The sequence below is a fragment of the Mustela nigripes genome, chromosome 16, assembly GCF_022355385.1.
Source record: "Mustela nigripes isolate SB6536 chromosome 16, MUSNIG.SB6536, whole genome shotgun sequence".
NCBI lineage: Eukaryota > Metazoa > Chordata > Mammalia > Carnivora > Mustelidae > Mustela > Mustela nigripes.
Window position 1 is genome coordinate 36,679,417 of NC_081572.1, and position 22,989 is coordinate 36,702,405.

General features: G+C 42.8%; 1 protein-coding gene across 2 annotated transcripts in view; it reads right to left on the minus strand.

The window, feature by feature from the left end:
• Nucleotides 1–7,876: 7,876 nt before the first annotated feature.
• The window catches only part of HEATR6 (HEAT repeat containing 6), a 32,160-nt gene continuing 17,047 nt past the window's right edge, over nucleotides 7,877–22,989 (minus strand). For both annotated transcript variants that reach the window (XM_059378929.1, XM_059378930.1), the window contains 11 exons: nucleotides 21,873–22,079; nucleotides 21,345–21,444; nucleotides 19,036–19,391; nucleotides 18,070–18,192; nucleotides 17,616–17,702; nucleotides 15,178–15,312; nucleotides 14,308–14,430; nucleotides 13,485–13,609; nucleotides 12,380–12,476; nucleotides 11,138–11,342; nucleotides 7,877–8,836 (listed from right to left, as the gene is read on the minus strand). In XM_059378929.1, the coding sequence (XP_059234912.1) occupies nucleotides 8,265–8,836; nucleotides 11,138–11,342; nucleotides 12,380–12,476; nucleotides 13,485–13,609; nucleotides 14,308–14,430; nucleotides 15,178–15,312; nucleotides 17,616–17,702; nucleotides 18,070–18,192; nucleotides 19,036–19,391; nucleotides 21,345–21,444; nucleotides 21,873–22,079 (2,130 nt within the window). In that variant the 3' untranslated portion in view covers nucleotides 7,877–8,264. The remainder of the gene's footprint in view (nucleotides 8,837–11,137; nucleotides 11,343–12,379; nucleotides 12,477–13,484; nucleotides 13,610–14,307; nucleotides 14,431–15,177; nucleotides 15,313–17,615; nucleotides 17,703–18,069; nucleotides 18,193–19,035; nucleotides 19,392–21,344; nucleotides 21,445–21,872; nucleotides 22,080–22,989) is intronic.

Sequence of the window (22,989 nt, forward strand, 5' to 3'; positions counted from 1 at the left end):
GGCCCCACCACGAAATGACCAAATAGGACTATTAATGCAGCTGGAACCTGACCGAAACTTGCCCTTCTCTGGATAGGAGAGACCTCTTCCCTTGTCCCACAAGATGGTCCCAGCTGCCAGGGCGGGTGTGTGTGTGTGTGTGTGTGTGTGTGTGTGTGTGTGTGAGTGTGTGCAAAATGAAGTCCGCGGTTAGCGTTTTTTTCAATTTAGATTTATCTCCTATACGATTTTCTTAAACATTTGATGTCTTGAAGTTACTGATATATTGGAAGCTAGTATGAGACGATTATCAGAGCCGGTCCTGATTCTGTATTTCACTCTACTAAGTCTCTCACGTAACCATTTCCGTATGCACTGGTTCTCAAAGGAGTGAAGGCTACAACAGCCCGAGTCTCTGGTTTTCACCTGTTCTCCAGGTGACTCTGAAACTCGCCCGCTGGTGTTGCTCGCGCTTACGTGCTGAACGTAGTGGGTCTCAAATTGTGCTGTAATTATAATCACTCATGCAGATTTTAAACCTGCTCAGGGAACGACGGCACCTCAGACCAATAACTCAGATTCTGTTGTTTTTAAAGTTCCGCAGGTGATTCCAATTCAACCAGGTTTGCGCTTAGAGCTCTCTGAAATCGGGGGCTAGGGCAGAGAAGCAAGACTAGAGTGTGAAGGACTTTGTGTGTTCTCTGTCTCCATCTGCTGGCCGTTCTGCCGCATTGCCATAATTTACCTGTAAAAGGGCGAGGCTGCTTGTACTTTTAAGAACGTTGGCCACGTGAATTAAAGAACCAAAAAGAACGGAAATGTTTAAGTAATAAAAATAGCTACAGAATGTATTCTTGTATATAAGAGGATGGTTTAAGTTATAAATGCAGTAGGATAACCCGTTTAGAATCTTTTCTGCTGTTTCAAATTAAAAGCAGCCATAAATTGTTAACAATTACCATTAAAATTAGGCATGTTGGACCCCATCTTTTGAGTACAGTGAGTCATTTCTGAATGAATGGCCTTTTTTTTTTTTTAAAGATTATTTATTTATTTATTTGTCAGAGAGAGAGAGAAAGAACGAGTGAGCACAAGCAGGGAAAGCAGCATACAGAGAGGGAAGGAGAAGCAGGCTCCCGGCTGAGCAGGGAGCCCAATATGGGGTTTGATTCCAGGACCCTGGGATCATGACCCGAGCTGAAGGCAGATGCTTAACCAACTGAGCCACCCGGGCATCCCCGAATGAATGGTTTTTATCCATTTAAAAAATATATTTAGTGCTACTATACCTGGCGTCCTGTCGGCTATGGATACCTAATAGTAAACGGACACAGTCTGTACACTGAGAAAGACACTGGAAGAGAGACAGAGGTCTTTAAAAATTATTATTATAGACTTTTGAGGGAGTGCATGTTCTGTGAGTTCCATACAGATTAATGTATCCACCACAATAAGGATTCCAAACGGTTCCATCAACCCTCAAACACTCCTTCATGCTTCCCTGTAGTTCAATGCTTCCTTCATCCCAATCTTTAGCAAACACTGATTTGCTTTTCCTAACTAGGGTTTTGCCTTTTCCGTAATGCCATGTAAATGGCATTGTACAGTTTGTAACATCTTGAGAGAGGTTCCCTTCGCTCAGCATAATTTTCTTTCTTCTGCTTGCTTTAGGTTTCTCTTGTTTTTCTAGAGTTTAAATTTGAAATTGAGATTATTGATTTGAGAACTTTCTTCCCAATTTCTCATGCTACAAATTTCCATCAAAGCCCTAGCTGCATTTTGTGCATTTTGACATGTAGTATTTTTATTTTTGTTCAGTTTAGACTATTTTCTAATATTGTCTGGGACTTCCCCTTCAACCCAGGGTTTACTTAGAAGTATATTCATGTCCAAGTATTTAGAGATTTTTTCCCCCAGTTATCAATTTCTGGCTTAATTCCTCTGGTCAGAGATCATACTGTGGATGATTTCAATTCCCTGAAATTTGTTGAGATTCATTTTATGGTCCAGATTGTGTTCTATTTATTCTACTATTGGTTATTGAGGGAAGAGTAAGTGTTGAAGTTTCCAACTATAATTGTATGCTGATTTGCCATCTCTCTTTGCAATTCTACCAGTTTTGGCTTCCCATAGTTTGAGTATTTGTTAGGTATATGCCATTTAGGATTCTTATGTCTTCTGTTTGTGTTGACCCTATATTTCTAGTGTCTTTTTTTTTTTTTAAGGTTTTATTTATTTATTTGACAGAGAGAGAGATCACAAGCAGGCAGAGAGGCAGGCAGAGAGAAAGGGGGAAGCAGGCTCCCTGCCGAGCAGAGAGCCCAATGTGGGGCTCCATTCCAGGGCCCTGAGATTATGACCTGATCTGAAGGCAGAGGCTTAGCCCACTGAGCCACTCAGGTGCCCCTCTAGTGTCCTTCTTTATTGCTGGTAAATATCCTTGCTCTGAAATCCATTTTATCTGATTAATATAGCTACTCCAGCTTTCCTTTGATTAATATATGCATGGTATATTTTTTCTTTTTGTCCTTTTATTTTTAAACTACACTATTTACTTAAAATGGTTTTTTTTTTTTTTTAAAGATTTTATTTATTTATTTGTCAGAGAGAGAGTGAGTGAGAGCGAGCACAGGTAGACAGAATGGAAGGAAGAGTCAGAGGGAGAAGCAGGCTCCCTGCGGAGCAAGGAGCCCGATGTGGGACTCGATCCCAGGACGCTGGGATCATGACCTGAGCGGAAGGCAGCTGCTTAACCAACTGAGCCACCCAGGCGTCCCTCAAATGGTTTTTTTATACATAGCAAATAGTTAGGTCTTAAGGGGTTCTTCTTCGTGTTTTTCTTTTTTTTTTTTTTAACATCTTGCCAATCTCTCTTAACTAGCATAATTTAGGTCTTATGAATTTCATTGTTGACATGTTTAGATATAGGGCTACTGTTTTATTATTCGTTTTCTATTTGTTCCCTATGTTTTTTATTCCTGTTTTTGTCTTCTGAATTAGCTGAATATTTCTTTGTATTCCATTTTAAGTAACTGATTATCTAGTGAGTTTTTTTTTTTTAACTGTATCTTTGTGTGATTTTTAAATGTGGATTCTTTAGGCATTGCAAAACACTTCACTTTTCATACTCTGTTTAGGATTAACATTTTATTGCTTCCAGTGAAGTATAGAAATCTTACTACCATACAGATCCCTATTCCCTACCTCTTACAATTTTCATATGTACTACATCTGTATTTGTTAAAATCCAATCAATGTTATGGAAGTGAAACTTATATTATACATGTTATAATGGACTCAAGATGGGGAAAATAATCAATTATATTTATCCAAATAGTTCCCATTTCTGTTGCTCTTTCATTCCCAAAGTTTCAAATTTCCCTTTGGTGTCAGTGTTCTATTAATAAAATATTATCATATTAAGAGGTCAAATAAGAAAACCCAGAGAGAGAAAGCAAGCAATGGTCATCCCTTGCTGTGGGACGATACTTCCTCTGGACCAAGAGAAGAGCTCCCTCCCTGTAGTTTTGGCTGCCAGAGTCCCTGCCCCAGTGGGCTTGCCAAACGGCTGGTGTGAGGGAGGAGAGAAGCTACAAACAGGATTTCCCTACTCTCTGACCCACGCGGCCCTCTGCCTTTCCTAAAGCAGGAGATAGAGAGCTTCTGTCTTTCCATCTGCATCTGGTCTGTAGGTCCAGGTCTCTCTGTCTGCTAGGAGTCCAGGCCAGGAGAGACCAGAGCGGGGAAATGGCAAACTTAGGGCCAGTTTGGTGGTGCTCCGAGTTCTCCTGTCCCTCCCTCATGTTCCTGTTTACTCCTTCCCTTCATGACAACTGCATGTGGGGGAGGAGACAGAACCAGGATGGGGAGAACAGGAAGGAGAGAGAGAGGGATTTGCTTTTAACAGACAGGGGTGTGGATTTACAAAGGTTGGAAAAGTGCTTCTCTGGGGCACACTAATTTAGGGAGAAATTCTCTTTTCTCCCACAGTGGCTAAAAGCCTGATTCCTTGGTTTGAATTTTTGCGTTCACTTTTCTAGATGAAATTTAGAATCATTTTGTTGTTTAAAGAAATCTTATTTTGATGGAAATTTAAATTTGTAGATCTGAAGAGAGGTGATCTTTTTATAATATCAAGTCCTTCCATCTAGAACATGGTACACCTTCTCTTTCTAATTTCTTGTTTTGTGACCATCGAAGATTTTTTTTTTTTTACCATCGAAGATTTAAAAAAATTTTTTTTTACAAAATATTTGCTTTGTTTAAACTTATTTATTAGTAAATTAAATTTATTTCTTAATTGGCTTTGTTTAAATTTATTCCTAAGTATTTTATTTTGTTACTATTGTGAATGGAATCTTTTTGACATAAAAAAATTGCATCTGTTGCTGGTGAGGATGCGGAGAAAGGGGAACCCTCCTACACTGTTGGTGGGAATGCAAGCTGGTGCAACCACTCTGGAAAACAGCATGGAGGTTCCTCAAAATGTTGAAAATAGAACTGCCCTATGACCCAGCAATTGCACTACTGGGTATTTACCCTAAAGATTAAAACGTAGTGATCCAAAGGGGCACGTGCACCCGAATGTTTAAAGCAGCAATGTTCACAATAGCCATATGGAAAGAACCTAGATGTCCATCAACAGATGAATGGATCAGACAGATGCTTCTTCCCCAAGATCCCACTCCAGTGATTTCTCTCTAATGAGACAGACATTCAAGCCCAGGAAAGACATCAAAGAAAATTGTGTTTAACACCAGCTCTGGGCCAGCTCCAAGCCAGAGGCTTTACTTCACTTCACTTAACTGGCTTACGTGACTTACCCCTGACACTCTGAGGTACCCTTATCCCCAGTTTACAGAAGAGAGGTCAAGTAACTTGCCCCTGGATGTGGTTATTAAGTTTTATTGTTGTCCTTTAAAGCTCAGGTGTAGTTCCAAAGCTTGTGGAAAATGATCTGTAATTTCTCACTGGCCCTCAGGGATGGGTCATGAGGCAGAACTAGGGAAGGGGTTACAGCTGTCCTATTGAGTCTCTGGCCTGCCACAGGTCTGGTCCCTTCCCTGGCCTGTGGGGACCTCAGGGAAGGATGCAGGGCTGCGTGTGGCCAGCTACCAAGGTCCCGGGGCAGTGCCTCTCCCGCAGGGCTGGATTCCGCTTCCCGAAGCAGCCCAGGTAACACCTCACCTGAAGGAGCAGTTGGGAGAACCCAACTATTTGTCATCACGAAAATTCATGGTGTGTTGACAGTATTTCTGCCTAGTGCTCTGAAAATTCAAGGAAAATACGTATTTGACATTTACTGAGTACCAGAAGCTATGCTAAGAATTTTCTACGCATTAACTCATTTAATCATTAGAATATCCCTATGAAGCAGATACTATTATCCCCATTTTACATTTTCTCCCCTTAGAAAACTAAGGCACAAGAGGTCCATAGAAAGCAAGCCAGGACCTAAGCCTAGGCTCTTGACCACTGCACTGTATCAACGAAGTGAAGACCAAACGAACCAGAGGAGCTAGAACTCAGCGCTCTTACGTTGGAAAGACAGTGAGGTTCCACTCAGGGTCTGCATTCATGCACAAATGTCAAAACCAAGGAAGCCCTTGCCCAGGTATTCCATGGAAGGTTTCTGCCGCCCTGTAATCACCAGAGGACATCTGTTTTCCCATTAACAAGTACCACAGAAGAGGTTATAATGTGCACCTTCCTCAAGTTCTAAAAGTGGGTAGAAACTCGTGAGTTTCTTTTAGTGGTCACAGAAAAGGTTCAAAAGTTAAGTGAGGTGTCCTAATGTGGTCAGTTTGTTATAAAAAGATTCTAGTCATCTGTCCATGGATGACCCTTTCTCCAATTTTCTTTAAATATCAAAAAGCAGTTCAAAACTTGGCAGTCTAAATGGAAATTTGGAATTGGAGCTGGACTTTCTATTATTTCTGCATCAGACTCAGTTCTAACTCTGCATCTTCTGTGTGGCTTCCCTTCAGGATGGCAGCTTTCCTGGGGCCCTGAGCATCTGAGGGTGTCTGGCCCCTGGGGTGCCACAGTGAGAAGGAAAAGTCAGCAGCCCATCCAGACCAGGATCTGTACCCTGGATGTCCTGAGCTTCTAGCAGCGGACCCCTGGTCTTTCCCTGCCTATGGATACACTAACATCTGGAGACTGGGAAACCTTTATGGAAGTGAAAGTTTTTTTTTTTTTTTAATGAGATTTTATTCAAGATAAACAACATATCATCAAATCAAATCATTCAAAATCTTTTTACAGATATTTTATCAAGAAACTCACCAGTGAGAACCCTCCAAACAGTGGCTAACTATGCCACATTTTTGCTTTTATGAAAGTGACAGGTAAATGAACTGCTACTAAGAATGTATCCCTTCAAGAGAAAGAGGGAGGTTCTGAAAGTCATCATCCGATCAGCACCAGAGCAGCAGAGGTTCAACTTGGGCCCCATGCCTCTGGAACAATTCGTGTCCAGAATCCTCCCCAAAGAAAAGCTAATTTAAAGAACATTCTAGATGTTTTTACTGTACCTGTGGTCTATTTCTTTGGAAATCAGTTGGTATTCTACCAAAGGAAAAGCAGGCCTTCAGGTACTGGACTCCTCTGTTCCCCACACTGCTTGGGTAGTACTTCCTGAGCAACCAGCAACACAGTAGAGGGAAAAGAGCAACTTAGGGGCAAAGGAGAAACACGGAGGACACATGCATGCCATGTGTTAAGTAACAATAGTTAAATAATGTATTGCCAAACCCCATTCTATGTATCTTGATTCTTATTTATCCCAGATCAAATATAAGTACAGAGACATTTTATTTATTTATTTATTTATTTTTAAAAGATTTTATTTATTTATTTGACAGACAGAAATCACAAGTAGGCAGAGAGAGAGGGAGAAGCAGGCTCCCCGCTGAGCAGAGAGCCAGAGCAGGGCTTGATCCCAGGACCCTGGGATCATGACCTGAGCCGAAGGCAGAGGCTTTAACCCACTGAGCCACCCAGGCGCCCCAGTACAGAGACATTTTAATTGGTTCTTTTATGTATCTAAATTCCTACCTGAAATCAATTCTTAGAAACTGCTGGAGGCAAAGAGATGAATGCAAAATTTAAATGTAAATAATTCTTTGGTGAGAAGTGACTTTTGTAACTGCTTAGACATGATCGAAATATTATTTAAAAACCTTTCTTAAATGGTTACATAAATTTTCTAAGGTCCAACAAACTATATAGTAGCAAAATGGGGAAATGAGAAAAAAATTCATATTGTAAGTGCAATTAGTATATAAACTTCAACAAAAGTTCAAAGGAAAGTCATCAAGCTAGTTTTCAAGATTACAGTAAAAATATAGACTTTAAAGTGATTTGAATTTTGGGTTGGCTGTAATTAAGCATCCAATTGTTGATCTCAGCTCAGGTCTTTAAAAATTTTTTTTAAATAATAATAATAAAATTGTTTGAAGTTTAAAAAAAAAAAAAACCTTTCTTTCTAACCACCTAAATTAAATTAAATAGTTCTTTTTTAAGGCACAAATTCAAAGGTGGCAAAAGCACTATCAGGTGAGGATGGAGGACACCCCCCCCCCCCCAAGGACACCAGGGAATGGAGACAGAAGTAGGTGTTACGGCCATGGTGAGACAGAAACAGGCCTAGCCGAAAGCCTCTGTGTGCCGGGGGTCAACATGTCCGGGAGTGGGTTATGGGGAGATGTGGAGAGGCTTCCAGGCTTGGTACTGGGGTGCTCAGTGCAGTAGCTATTTACCAACCTGGAAGGAACTTTCCAGTATTTTCGCAACGGAAGCAGCTCCACCAGTGCAAACTGGCTGAACACAAGCTCTGTGGGAAGCTTTCTAGAAGTGCAACTTGATCTGAAAACAGAGGAGACTGTGGGCACGCTATTTTTCATTAGTTTATTATAAAAGCAAAACAATTCCCGGAGATACAAGACACAACATCCTAATCTCTAAATTCCTTTGTGTTTTGTTTCTACCTTGTGAGGCTAAACGCCCTTCATGACCACCCGATCTGCTCCATCCGCACTCAACCCTGTCTCCGGGCTCCTGCCACACAGGTCAGAGGCTCCAGCAGCCTGTACCGTGGCCAATGCCATGGAACCACTCTCTGAGGTGGCTGAGCCTTTCAAGGAAAAATTTCAGTAGATGCTAACCTATTCTAAATAAAGGTGAACAGGTTGTTTCTGCCCCTAAAACTAAATCCTGCATATCTAGTAGTCAAGCTTACGTCTTTCTATTACCACCTAACACTTAGAAGTGTGGCAGACTATTCACCGACTTGTTAATTCTGGGATCGCTACTTGGGATCCAGACGAGTCAAAATAAATGGCGAGGATATCTTCTAAAAAGCCCATGATGGCCCTCCTGGCAGTGTCACCGGTCAGTGCCTGGATACTGCTTACGTGCTCCAGGGCCCTTCTGACCAGCTGGCCTCTTTCATGCGAGCTGTGGGGTGCTCCGGGGTCCTCTCCCTCTGCTCCTGATTTTAGAAACTGTAGGATAAATGACTGCACCATGTCCCCATTCAATTCAAGAGTTTCTCGGATGCAGGGCAGGTCTGAGGCACTGGCCAAGTTCAGGAGATGAATCAGTGCCTGGCAGATCTGGGTCCGTAGGCTGGCACAGTACTTGAATTCCAGAAAGTCTGTGGTGTCTTCACTCTTCTGTAAGGCAGTGACCAATGCGTTCCAGATCTGAGCGTACTGGTCAACAGAGCCATAGTGCTCTCTCTTGCTTGGGATGGAAAGGGCAGTGGCGGATCTGATGCGCACTTTGAAATTCTTGCATGATGTTACAACCGATGTCAGGGCGTTGTAGGCCTGGGAGGTCCATGGGGCTGTTCCTAGAAAGAACCCACTGGCACTGAAACCAGCAAAGGCTTAGACATCAACGGGGGAGAGGGAGTGGGTAGAGGAAGCACACACACTAGTGCTCAAGCTAATCACTATGTTTTCACTTAATTCTCACACTAACCCTAGAGGATTAGGGTAACCAGTGGGATTACTGGGATAACCACAGGGTAACCAGTGGGATAACTGTGGGATTCTGGGGAAGGTGCCGAGTACTGACTCCCAAACTTCTCATTTCCCTAAACAACCTGCTGCATGCTCAGGGCCTCTGCTACTTGCTACTTCAAATGGGGACTCTGGCAACCATGACAGAGGCTTCTTCTCTGGGAAGAGACTGTCCTGAGGGCTTGGTGGGTGGAGTACAGACTGAATTATAGCCCCATTTGTTCTCTCAGTCAGGTGCTTCTGAGCAGAGCACACACTGCACAACTGTATGCATATCCTTGTTCATGCTGACAAAAGAGTATTTTATCACCCAGATTAGCATCCAGGCACGGCTGTGGACATAGCCAAGTCATGCATTTTATTGCATAGAGAAAGAAAATACTATCTAGGCAGTGACTGGGAAACAGAATACTCAGATTAACCAAAGGTACAACTGTCTTAATTTTGAGAAGATATTGCCCCGATTTCTGTCTTCTCTCCCTTCCTGATGGTCTCAGGTAGTTAGCCTGCTTTCTTCCTCCTCAGAGCTACCACTCTCCACTCCCCCACTCCATTGTGAGGGTGTTGTTTTTCCTTGAGATGGGCAGCAGCATAGATTTCATCTTCCCTAACTCTCCTAGCTCCTCTCAACTTCTTCGTTGCCTTTGAAGACAGGCAAGCAGACATCTACCTTAAGGAGCTCCAACTCCGCAGGTCACTTGAGCCTATTTCCTCCATGGAAAAGCCGAGAAGCTACTTCTCCACTAGCTCCCTTTTATTTTCTTAAGTAAGTTTATTTGTTTATTTATTTAAGTAATCTTAAGTTTATAAGTTTAATTTAAGTTTATATGTTTATTTAAGTAATCTCTACACCCAATGTGGAGCTCGAACTCATAATCCTGAGCTCAAGAGTCACATGTTCTTCTGACTGTGCCAGCCAGGCACTCTCTGGGTGGGAGTTCTTGATAATAAAGGGGAAGCAGAGCCAGATTTCCCTAACCTGATGCATGCTCTGCTGGTCCAGAATGGATTTACCTCCTCAGTAACACGTCTTATTTCAAACCTCGTCACAAGGACAAGTGTATAAAGCAAATGCTGATAAGGAAAGTGGATGGGATTTGGAAGCTACAAGCCACACGCCTAAGCAGCTGTTAGCCACCAATTCTCTAGTTCGGTACATGGCAGGTCACTACTTAGATGCCCTCCTTCTATGCTGCAGCCAATGGCTCACATGGATTTCTGATTTCTACTCTTTCTTCCATGCCACTCTTTTTCCTTCTTTTTGACCCCTGTTGTTAAAACAACATATGCTCTTGTAGAAAATTTAGAAAGTGAAAGCAGAAAAAAAATTCTACTTATCGTCCCCTCCAGAGGCAACCATTGTCACTAATTAGACTAATTTCTACCCAGTCCTTTTTCTACCCATTTATTGAGATCATGCTATTGAAACAATTTTATAACCTGTTTTAATTTGCTTAACATCATACTTTCCCAGATTATCAAAAACATTTTGTAAACATAATTCTAAAAGATCCCTTTGAGGGGCGCCTAGATGGCTCAGTCAGTTAAGTGTCTGCTTTTGGCTCAGGTCATGATCGCGGGGTCCTGGGATTGAGCCCTGAGTTGGACTCCCTGCTCAGTGGGTAAGCAGGGAGTCTGCATCTCTCTCCCCATCTCCCCTTCCTCTTTGCTTGTGCTCTATCTCAAATAAATAAAATCTTAAAAAAAAAAAAACAAAAAAACCCCTTTGAATATATATATACTATGATTTATCTCAACCATTCCCCTAAACTTGGGTGTTCAGAACATTTCCATTTTTTCCTAATACTGTGATAAGTACCAATGTAAGGAACATCATAAATAACAAATAGGCTGGTGGGGCCCCTGGGTGGCTCAGTGGGTTAAGCCGCTGCTTTCGGCTCAGGTCATGATCTCAGAGTCCTGGGATCAAGCCCTGCATCTGGCTCTCTGCTCCGCAGGGAGCCTGCTTCCTCCTCTCTCTCTGCCTGCCTCTCTGCCTGCTTGTGATCTCCGTCTGTCAAATAAATAAATAAAATCTTTAAAAAAAAATAAAAAATAAAAAATAACAAATAGGCTGGTATGTGTTGTCCTAGGGCCCTCCACCAGAGAGAAGAGGGAGACTTTCTTACCTAACGGAAGAGCAGGATTTTTAAATACATTCCCCATTGCATAACAGGCATTCCACCGGACTTTCATGGCAGCCTCAATTAGAACAGTAGAAATTAGGGCCTGGATGGACTCCTCAATGATTTCAGCAAACCTGGGCTTTTCTATATGAGACGGCTGCAAAAAATGAAGCAAATTTCCAAGGGCCCGGACTGCATTGCTTTTTACCTAGAAAAAATGTAAAAAAAAAAAAAAAAAAAAAAGCATTAGAAATCTGCTTTGCCAAAGAAATGTTACAGAAAGTTTATTTTCAGCTTTAAAAAACCCAGGAAGTGTTAATGCCAATGAGACAAGCAGACCATAAAGGTGTAGCTTCTTGGAAAGCTGTAAAGACCTAGTGTGGTGAACAGCCTGTGCCCCTGGGAAGGTGAGGTCCTCTACAGCTCCTCACCGGTATCTTTAGATTAGACTTCAGAGAGGTGTGTCTTCCTCGTTTTGCAGAGATGGCGTGAAAGACCCAGGGGCAACATAGCAGAGATGGCTTGGAGCAAGGGGAGAAGAGGTGAGGTTTCAGAGTTCCAATCCCGTACTTTTGTATTTAAGAGTCTCAACTTTTGTAGCCTACTAGCATCATCTGGGGAGCTTTCTTTTTCAGAAACCAATTCCCAGGCCCGAAGTCCAGAAATTCTGAACAAATTAGTTCAAGGCAGGGCTCCCTAGGTTTTCAGAATCACCGTGCTCAATTAAGCACTTGGTGTGGGTCAAGTGCTATGCTAGGTGCTTCAACACAAGCATCTCCGAGGCCACTGAGGTAGAGGTCCTGACTTCCATGTTCAAGATGAGGAAACTGACCTTCAGAGAAGTTCAGCAATACACCAAACATCACCCAGTTACCAAAGGGCAAGCCAGGATTTGAACCATGTCTGCCTGACCCTAAAATCCATTTCTATGCTTTCAACGTACTAGTCTAAAAGGAGCTATTCAAAGCCAAGAGCTGCTCATCCTTCTGACTTACCACTTCTACTTAAAAGATTTTTTTGGAAAAACAAAACAAAACAAAGGCAGATTAATATTAAAGCGAACGAAAACAGATTACAAGTGGTATTACAAACAGCACTCATGTTTTTCAGGACACAGGAAGACAGGAGAGAAACACATCATACCCTGAGTACTCTCTCGATCACCTCTGAACAGGAATAGATTCAGTGGAACAAAATCATAATACACTAGTATCTACCTGAGAAATACCAGTGCTGTGACTCTACCTTGTCTTTATCCCTGGATGCTTCTATCGCTGATCGCAACATCTTCAGGAGCAGGAGACCAGAGAACTCTTCCTGGAAACTGGGGTCTGGTGTCTCCCTATTCCATCCAAAACAGGCAAAACATGTTGAAAGGCAAAACCCAGTTGAATATACACATATACACATACTCTCACTTAGTACAACTATAAAAAAAATTTGGGAAAACAGCTCAACAAATCTGTTCAGATTAAATCAAGAACTTAGAGTTTATACCCTTTGCCTCAGTGGGTCTACATCTAGGTATGCGACCAAAAGGTGTATCTCAGAATAAAGATTTCATGCACAAAAATGTTCACTGCATATCAAGGCCTAAAATAATGCAGATGTTCAGTAACAGGGGATTAAATAACCACTGCCCACTGATGACGGTGTAATAGTAATTCACATTTATAAAGCTGGAAGAATGCTCACACACGTTCTGAGAGAGAGCTCAGCAATGAAGAGCAGGACGTGTGAGGAGCAACTGCTGCCTCCAGGGAGGGGAGCAAGGTAGGAACGAGGCTTTATACTGAATACCTCTTTAGTATCATTTAAATTTTTTTTAACCTGTGAATATAATACTTTAAAAAATTACAAATTTGACATTTAAAAAGTAGTGCAGCGAATACTATGGTTCTGTACTTCTACTTCTGTATCTTCTATAATGTGGATATATAACTTGTATCAGAGACAGTATTAAATATATACACACACACACAGAGAACAACTTGCTAATCTTTTTTGGGGTGCGGAGAAAGGGAGAGAGAGAATCCTAAGCAGAGAAAGAATCCTAAGCAGGCTCCACACCCACACGGAGTCCAATGTGGAGCTCCATTCCAACATGCTGAGCTCAAGACCTGAGCAGAAATCAAGAGTCAGATGCTTAACTGACTGAGCCACCCAGGTGCTCCACAACTTTCTAATCTTAATACTTGAAGGAATATAAAAACAAAACAGGAAGACTGACTACACAATATGGGAAGATTACTGTTAGTTTTTTTTTTTTTTTTAATAGTAGTGATCAAAGATATCCTCCTGGGTCCTCAGCCTCAGAAGTCACGCACGGGAAATGAGCTGAGTCACCTACATGTTGACAATCAGAGTGTCTGTCAGGTTGCCCAGGGACCAGGCTGCTTTGGCCCGGACGTTCAGAGATTTGTCTTGAAGTGACATCAATATTGCATTTGCTGTATCTGCAACAAAAATGACATCCTAGAAGATAAAATGAAACATGGTAGTTACTTTACGAGCTCACACGGCTGCCTTGCAATTCTGAAATTTATTTTCAGAGAAAGATTTATTTATTTACCACAAACTTCCACTTGAAAAATCAACATGTATTTACTCAATTTGCTGCTCTACTGTACTATAATTTGGACCCTCACTCAAACCCCAGGGGAGGGTCTTCCATGATTTTGGTATGCGCCATGCACACCCAAGGAGCCTGCGGATTTTGCCTTGTCGAACATTTTACAACCTGGTCCATGACAGTTATCAATGAATTCTGTGCTTAGACTGATTTCCACCTTGGGAAATGATGTTGACAATGAAATGCATTTCTGGAAACATGGCTTATTCATTACACACTTCTCAGGGTGATAAATGTCCTAGGTAAGACTGAAAGAGAAATTTATTTCCTTCTTAGTAACAATTTTATCAGCTTTCTAAGTTATTACCATCGCACGGTAATGTCCCATTTCTTTTTTTTTTCTTCAATTATTCATTAATTTAAACATTACCTGGGCACTCAGGGTCCTGAGCAGTACAGGCATTACTATATTTTAGCAACAATTAAGGAAACCAGATTAAAAGCAATGTTATGTCTTTTACCGTCCAGCTCTCTATCTACCCAAACCACGAGCACACTGGCCCATCACAGGCACTGAAGGGCAGTGCAGACTCACACTGACCTGTCTGAGACAGGGGAAAAGCACATAGACTCCAAGGGCCCGTGAGGTCGCCGCTTTCACTAATCGGTTCTTGCTGTCGTTCAGCCCGAGCAGCATGGTGAGGCACAGGATCTGCCTGTCGCTCTGCAGTGGGAAAGGTTGGCAAAGGGAAAGTGAGCTTGAAAGAACTAGAAGCCATTGTCCTTGACAGGTGACTGTGACGCATCTGTGTCTGAGTTCATATTTGGGAGCAGAACACAACTGAGATCTGGAAGCTACCTTGGCAGAGAGCAGAGGTTCACTTCGGACCCATCAGGGGAGTGTCTGCACACAGAGCATCTGTGACCTTTAACCTTTACCACTGTGTGAACTTGGTCACTGTACTCTGCTCCTTCATGAAAGCTAAGAGCAGACACAAATGTCACTGGGGACTAAAGAAGGGGAGCCTCCTAGACACCCCATGTGGTGGGCACCAGCCAAGTACAGTCACATACTTCACGTTACTCCTCACGTAGTGCCCATTTTATAGATGATAAAACTCAGTTTTAAAGAAGTTAAGATCATCAGAGAGGTGGAGAGTGGAAGAGCTGGGACTTACACCCAGGTCTTCCTAACTTCCGGCTTCGAATGCTTTCTGAAACGTCTCTGACTTCTGAGCCTCTCCCCCCACTTCCACCACCCACCCTCTAAAGTGCACGGAGGAAAGGCTCTCCCGAGACGTTAAGATTTTAAATTTTAACCCCGCCCTCTCTCCATACTCAAGTAGACTGAGCCCCCTTTTCTCCGAGAACATGATGAATACTGGCTCAAAAACAACAAGAATCTGAATCAAACTAAAGCTCTGATGCTCGAGGGGGCTGCTTGGGGCTGAGGAAACACTCCTCTGGTTACCGGCAGGCTGCTGAAGGCTTCGGGCAGGATGGAAGACAGGGCATCACAGGCGCTCGCCTGCAGAGTCGGGTGCTCAGAATTCTGCAGGGCTCTGGGCAGAGGGCCATTCAGCATCATAGTCCAGAACATCACCACCTGGAACAGGGGCACAGTCAAAACCGTGGCCCAAGAGCCAACAATGGAACCAGCTCAATGTGAACACTACCACAGGGGGCCAGAGTAACAAAACATCCTTCTATAAAGCAGAGGCTTTCTCTAAGTCTTCTGCTAGTCCTTCCATAGCAATGGAAGGGGCTTCAGAAAATGACAACTGCATCCTTCCACCTTACTGACCAGGGACCGGTCTGCTACAGTAAGACGACCGGAGAAGACAATTGTGGGGAGGAGGGGGAAGATGATGGTAGTAAAAGCAGCAGCTGCCGGCACCTCGAGCCTTCCAGAGTGCGTCTCACGTGCCAGACGCTGCTCTCAGTGCCTCACACAGATCTACACACTGCAGTCCTCAGCACAACTAAACGAAGTATGTGTCATTATCTCCACTTTCACACAAGGAAACTGAGGCACAAAGACATGGTGTAACTTGCTAGTGGGCGTCAGAGCCCAGGGCCCAGAGGCCTGTGCGGGAGTCCAAACAGTGTGGGATCCAGAGGCAGATCCTTCAGCGGCCGCTTCCCATTTCTGCAACCTCGGTCAAACCCCATTTCTGCAACCCGCCTAAGTGTCAGCTCCTCTTCAGAAGAACAGGGCAAAGTTGTCTACTTGGCAGAGTCGGGGTGAGAGTAAGACGTAATGCTGGGTGTGAAGTCCCTCACACATGCCCAGGAAGAACAAGCTCACTTTGAAGCTCTCCAGGTAGGCACCCGCAGAGTACCTTGAACAGCTTCCTTCCCCTGCTTTCTAAAAACCCAGGGATTTCATGTCATTTGCCAATCTGTTCGTGGCTTGGTACCTCTTTCTGCCCCATGGATTTAGTCCTAAGATCTACCATGTATCCCACAGCCCAGTTCTGTCCTCCCCTAAATCCCAACTCCTAGAAACCCAATCTGGGTCTCTCCTACCCCAAATGAAAGACTGCGGACAGAGGTATGCTTGCCAGCCTCCAAGATGGCCCACAGTGATTCTCGCCTCCTATGTTAAGGAGGTGGCCCTCCGTTCCCACACTGGCTGGGGCTGACCTGTGTATCCAATAACAGCCTGTGGAAATGACAGTTTGAGATTTCCAAAGTGAGGTCTTAAAAATGCCACAGCTTCTGTCTTGTTCTCTCTTGATTCTCTTGCTGTGGGGGAAGCCAGCCACTGCATCTAGGGGACACTCATGCAGCCCTCTGGAGAGGTCTTCGTGGGGAGGAGGGAAGAGGCCCACTGACAAAAGTCAGTGCTAGGTATGTGAGTGAGCCATGATGGAAGAAGATCCTCGAACCCCTATCAAGTTCAGTTAATGGCAGCCCCTGCTGGCTTCCTGACCGCAACCTCAGAGAGACCTGAGCTAAGCCACTCCCAATTCTTGTGCCAAAGAAACTATGTGAGAGAATGTATATTGTTTTAAGCTGCTAAGTGTTTTAGATAATTTACTACCAGCAACTGACTAGTAATATAGCAAGGGTATCCTTTCCATACATATGAAATAACACCCAAGTGTGAACAGATGAGTCTTGCCTAAAAGTCACTGACAAGCAAGGGGAGAAGACTGGGTGCAAACTCAGGTCTGTCTGAGCAAATCAACTCATCTCCCCGTGAATGGTGACATTTCAGCTTTAGTGGCAGTCTCGGGAAAGAACTAGGAATAGGTATTAATTTCTTGCAAGGATGATGGAAATTGCAAAGGGAAAAGAAGAGGCAGGTTGAGGAAGACAGGAGAAAAACCCATCACTTGTGGTAGGGTCATATGTTCCTCACTGGCACAGTATGGGGACAGCAGAAACAACTAAGATCTCAGATCTTTAATGGGAACCACAGGGGCACGGTGGTGAGGGCGTTAAGGGAACGGACATCTGTTGAGCACCTACTATGCGCCAGCACCTTTACATTTCAATCTTCCAATACTCCCAGGAGTTAAAGATTATTATTCCTCCTTATGAGGAAACTATGCTTGTACATCCATTAATGATGCTCCCTCAATTTGATCTCCTGTCTTCTGATTCCAAATGCTTGGCTCTTCCCATCATTCCAGTCTGCCTCTTGGGCAGGATGAATAACCAAACTAGGTTTTATGTGGAAGAAATGCTATTTCAGTTGCTGGCTGTATGTTATATATAATGTGACCACACAATGAACTGCAAAGAAACCAAAGCGCACATAAATCCTATTCGTGGTAGTATCATGTCATAACAGATTATAAACTAGTTTTTGACACTGGAAGGAGCCTTATCATTTACTTTACTTTATTACTGAGTCTCAAAACTGACTGAAGTACTAAGAAAAGAGAAAGCCGTACTCACCAAGGTGACTGGCACTCTCTGATCAGATGGTACAGTAGAGTCTGGTTTATACTGTTGAATTAAGCCTGTACCCAGTTCTTCCAAAAGCTGCCGAGGTAAAAGAAATAGATTATCAAAGCACAGTATGAGAATTACGGAGGTAGAAAACCTCACTTGTTTGGAGATGACCTCAAATCAAGGGGAAAAATAATTTCCAACTGAATTTTCTCTCCTTTCTCAGCAACTGCTATGCAAGAAGTATGCTTTCAGGAACAAAAGCACCAGAAATATATGGTTGATTTATTACCAAATGAATTCTTCGGGTTTTTACATTAGAGCTGCAAATAAAAGAATGTATGATTTTCCCTACCTGAAACCTCCCTCCAAAAGAAACTTCAGAATGGACCGACATGTAGCAGAGGGAAGAACATAAAGGAAGAGAAGAAGAAAGCAGGTGGCTTTTCATGAAAGTTACCTTTGCTCCATGAAGCTGAATAGACGGATCTGCTTCCCCCATGCATTTGCAAATCACCTCTCCAAGTTCCATCAAGTACACTTGAGCCATTGAAAAGTAACCTCTGGCCAGATGAGCCAACACCTGCAAAGAGAAGGGACGAATTACCCCCAAGACCTGAATGCAGTGCGGGGCTGCAATATCCAGAGGTGTGCTCTAACATTACAGAAGTCGCTCACACTTAACACGGGGCAGGATTCTAATGCTGAAGGAAATGAACAACTGCGATCTGTATTTTATGACTGAAGTCAATTAACTGTGTCATATAATCTCAGGGTGCTTTATAATTTATGAAATGTGTTTCACTAAGATTGGTGATATTATTTACGCCTGGGAACAATTTGCTGAGGCTGGGACTCGTGGAATACTTCAGCTGAAGGAGGGAGCTAAGGCTGAAAAAGTTGGAAGTTTCCATGTTCAATATCAAACCAGACGACTAGCAGCAGAGCGCAGAAACAAACCCATGTCTAAGATCACAGCTGAGCACAGAAGAAGGAAGTATGTTAACCTAGCTTGTTTTCTTCCTTTGAAGGAGCAATTATTTTGTTGTCTCTAAGCAGATGGAAGATGAAAGAGAAGTTATGGAGAACTGCACATTTACTTAAAGTTGCAGAAATCAGAGACGAACTGTACAATTTCTTTCAGAATTACCATATAATCTAGCGTTCCCACCTGTCACATAATAGAGGTGACTAAAACGGCTTGCAACAAAAAGGCAGGCATCTGACATTTAAACCAAGTCTTCTCCCAGCCTCGGCCAAAAACAAAACAACAGAGCTCTCACACCTAAAATGCAACTCCCAGTAACACCACTGGCCCGTGGCTCGGTTTTCCATTACTTTCATGGACTCGCTCCCCACAACCCAACACCCTTTGAAAGCAGAATGATTTCTTCCATTTCAGAAACAAGGAGCCAGAACCTTCTACCTGTAAGGCCTCCAGCCGCATGGGGGATGGTTCGTAAGTGCTTCCTCCAGCAGAGCCAGCATCGCTACCTGAACAGGAATCCTCCTTGGGCAGCACAACAGTGGAAATGCAGAGTCGGATGAGCCAGCAGGGCTCTGAAGATCCCTTTGGGGAGCTAACTGATGCTTCCTCCAGAAAGGGTCCTGAGGGGGCTTTTTTGCACCAATCAGGAGTGCTGAGGTGGGGAGTCACTGAATTGCTACTGCTGAGTCCGGAAGAACAGGGCTGTTGTAAGAGCAACTGGACTTCAGGTAAAGGTGCGTGAGTGGACACGATGGCTCCCAAGAGAGTAAAGCTTGACACTCGAACATTTACATCTGTCAAAGTTAGTGGGAATTACTATCACTGTGGGATCACAATTACCGCCGCAGGCAATGAAGAATTAGGGCATCCTTGGTTAACCTTCATCTAATTAAACCTCTAGCCCTAACTTCCAGTTTAGAGAACTACACGGGACAGAAACAGTAGTTCAACAACCCTGTAAAGAAACTATCTGGCAACAGGGTGTTTGGGTGATGGGGAGGGTATGTGCTATGGTGAGTGCTGTGAACTGTGTAAGCCTGATGATTAACAGACCTGTACCCCTGGGGTAAATAATACATTATATGTTAATAATATAAATATATATATATAAAGAATTCAGAAAAAAAAGAAAGAAACTATCTGGCAAACTGAGCATGTGAAACGTGCTGGGAGACAACTGTCTGGGACGCATCCATAAATCAGCGTGGCGAAAGAAAGGAAAGGCTGATGGACTGCTCTAGATTAGAAGCCACTACAGTGACAGGATAACGACATGCAGTGCACGAACCCAGAATGAACCCAAGTTCTCACAAAAAACGAGGACAGATTCTTTGAGACATGGGGAAATTTGAATGTGGAATAGATTTAAGATGATACTATGAAATCAATGTAATTTTCTTAGGTGTGAGAATAGTGGTGTGTTATTTAGGAGACTGTCTTTATTCTTAAAAGATGCATGCTGAGGTATTGAGGATGAAATATCATGTCTGTAATTGACTTTTTAAAAATTGTTTTTTAAAAATTTTTATTTATTTGAGACAGTGAGAGCATGAGCAGGAGGAGGGGCAGAGGGAGAGGGAGAAGCAGGATCCCCACTGAGTGGGGAGCCCGAAGTGGGCTTTGGTCCCAGGACCCTAAGATCATGACCTAAGCCACCAGTAGGCACTTAGCCAACTGAGTCACCTAGGCACCCCTGTAACTGACCTTCAAATGGTTCAGAAATATACATATTTATACGCACACATGTATATTCACATACACAGATACACATGTGCGGAAACAAAGCCAACATTACCAATGATTAAGTCTAGGGAGAGGTACGCAGATGTCCATTGCACTATTCTTTCAAATTCCTGTGGGTTTGACCATTTTAATAGTAAAAATGCTGGAGGACAAAGCCAGACGCTTGTCCCCTCAGTCTGCAGATGAAGAAGAACTGGAGCAGGAGAACGGGCAGGGCACTGAGCCCAAACACTCGGGATGTTTCAGTCTTACTTCTGCCACTAATGTGATGAGAGACTCCAAGGCAGGATTTACCTTTCTGGGTCCCGTTTTACACACTGGCAAAATAAGTGAATTGGACTTAGTTTGCACATCATGATCTCTTTAAGCCTCATAAAAATCTCATGAGGTAAGTCTACTTCTTCCTGTTCGGGGGAAAGGAGGCTCTGACAGGGCTGCGATTCTGAGATGGCAGCAGTGGGAAGGGGCTGCAGACCCTCAGCCTGACTCCAGGTCCATCAGCCCTCCCATGACGTCACAGAAACATCTGCCACCTCCTTCAAGTACTAGAAGTCAACACTGAACAACTTAACATACCAGAATACGGTCTGATCCTAAAGCTTGCAAGCAAAAGAAAAACTACTGTTCTCCAAACAAGTGTTCTAGCACATGTGTATTATGTGTGGGAATAAGTCAGGAAACAGCAAGAAATAGGACTGTAGCCAGTGGGGATTTGAGGCTCTGGAATTTTATCCAAACCTCAGAGGACATAATGTTAAGGAAGTTAGGTTTTATATTCCAGTTTTTCTTTCCAAAAAGAGAATGATGTCTATGTGACTCTCCATCCATCCTTACTACTGGGGCTTTAGGGTCCAAAGTGGGGTTCTAGCAATGGCTGGTTTCCCCGAAAACTTGAGAATAAGTAGAGATATCCTAGAGCTACAAATATGCTTTAAATACTTTTAAAAATAATAATCTAGATTTGATTGATATAAAAAAACAGTTGACTTTAAACTACCACCAACCTTTGTGGCGAATATAAGGCTTTATCTGGTTCCAGACTTTGGTCAACAGGCTGAGTTTTAGACGGTTATATGGTGAATTTGATACTAAATTTGCAAGGCACTGCAAAATACAAGGATAGCCCATCAATCGGTCTGATTAAGCCACAGCACAGACACAAACTTTACAGCATTTAATTAAAAAAAGAAAAGTCTTCATAGTCATTTGAAAATCAGTCTTTTTCTTTTTTGTTCTTTTTTTAGGGGAAAAGCATTTGTATTCTCATTGGTACAACTTAATACTAAAAATAGGAATATTTTTAGTAAATCATTTACTTGGACATACAGAAATTGTAGGTCAGATCAAATAAGTAGGCACAACAGTATAGCTTTAAATAAAATCATCAGTTAGACTTCCAAATAGGGTATCATTAAATAAAATTAGTACTTCGTTATATTCTTAAGTCAAATTACTTTTGGACAATGTAAAACATACAGAATTGAAACAAGACAAAACCCCTCCAGAACCTATGGATAACTTGGCACGCTTACCTTAATTATTTGAGTAAGGGTCTGTGAGGACGACTCGGCCACCAGCGCTAACAAAAGACATCTGTGCAATTCTCTAATGCTGGATGCAATCATCACAGAAAAGGGAGTGAAAGCCCTTCGGTGGTCACTGGTATCTTCAGCAACAGACAGAAACTGCTTTGAGCCTTCCAAGATGGCAGATAAAACTTGCAGAGCACAGGCACGTGTCTGAAATTTCAGGATGATTCCCATCAGTTAGTTAATAATCAGGAGTCAAATCCCCTTCTTGGGGCACCTGGGTGGCTCAGTGGGTTAAAGCCTCTGCCTTCAGCTCAGGTCATGATCCAGGGTCCTGGGATCAAGCCCCATATCAGGCTCTCTGCTCAGCGAGGAGTCTGCTTCCTCCTCTCTCTCTGCCTGCCTCTCTGCCTACTTGTGATCTCTGTCAAATAAATAAATAAAATCTTAAAAAAAAAAAATCCCCTTCTTCCTAGTTTTGTTTTTAATTTTGGAAGTATTATGGATCATTTTAACTAGGAAAATAAAGGCATTGGGATTATCTATCAGGTCCTAAAAGTAGCCATGAACTAGGCCCCTTGCACCTCCACTTTAAAAAGAGCCTTACATCACACTGCTGTTAGGTTTTCTTACAGTAAGGAACGAGTCTAAGCTACAGAACCATACAAAAACCTGAAATCATGAACATGAGAATAACTTAAAAATTAGAGGCCTGGTTTATTCGAGCACAAGACCAAGGGAAAAGAGAGTGAAATAGCTCATAGGGCAGAAATAAAATACATGAGTCTAGAGTCCGTTTTACATCAAACATGCTGCTTTATATGCTCTCCTGAAGCATCCATGAGTGCTCTAAGTTAATTAAACAGGATATTAGAGACTCTGCATTCAACTTGGCAGGCATCATTTGTGATCCAATTTTTCAGAAACACTCTTAATGTACAGAAATGAACACTGCCTGTAGTGAGCCTTTGATAATCAAAGAAAGGAAAACCATTAACCGTAGCCTGACAGATGGAAATGGAAGTATGTGCCTTTTTGCCAATGGGAGGCTGCACTTGTCGGAAGATTCAGGGCAGCAAGCTTGTGTTTCTAATGCTAAATATGACTTTCACTTGGTACT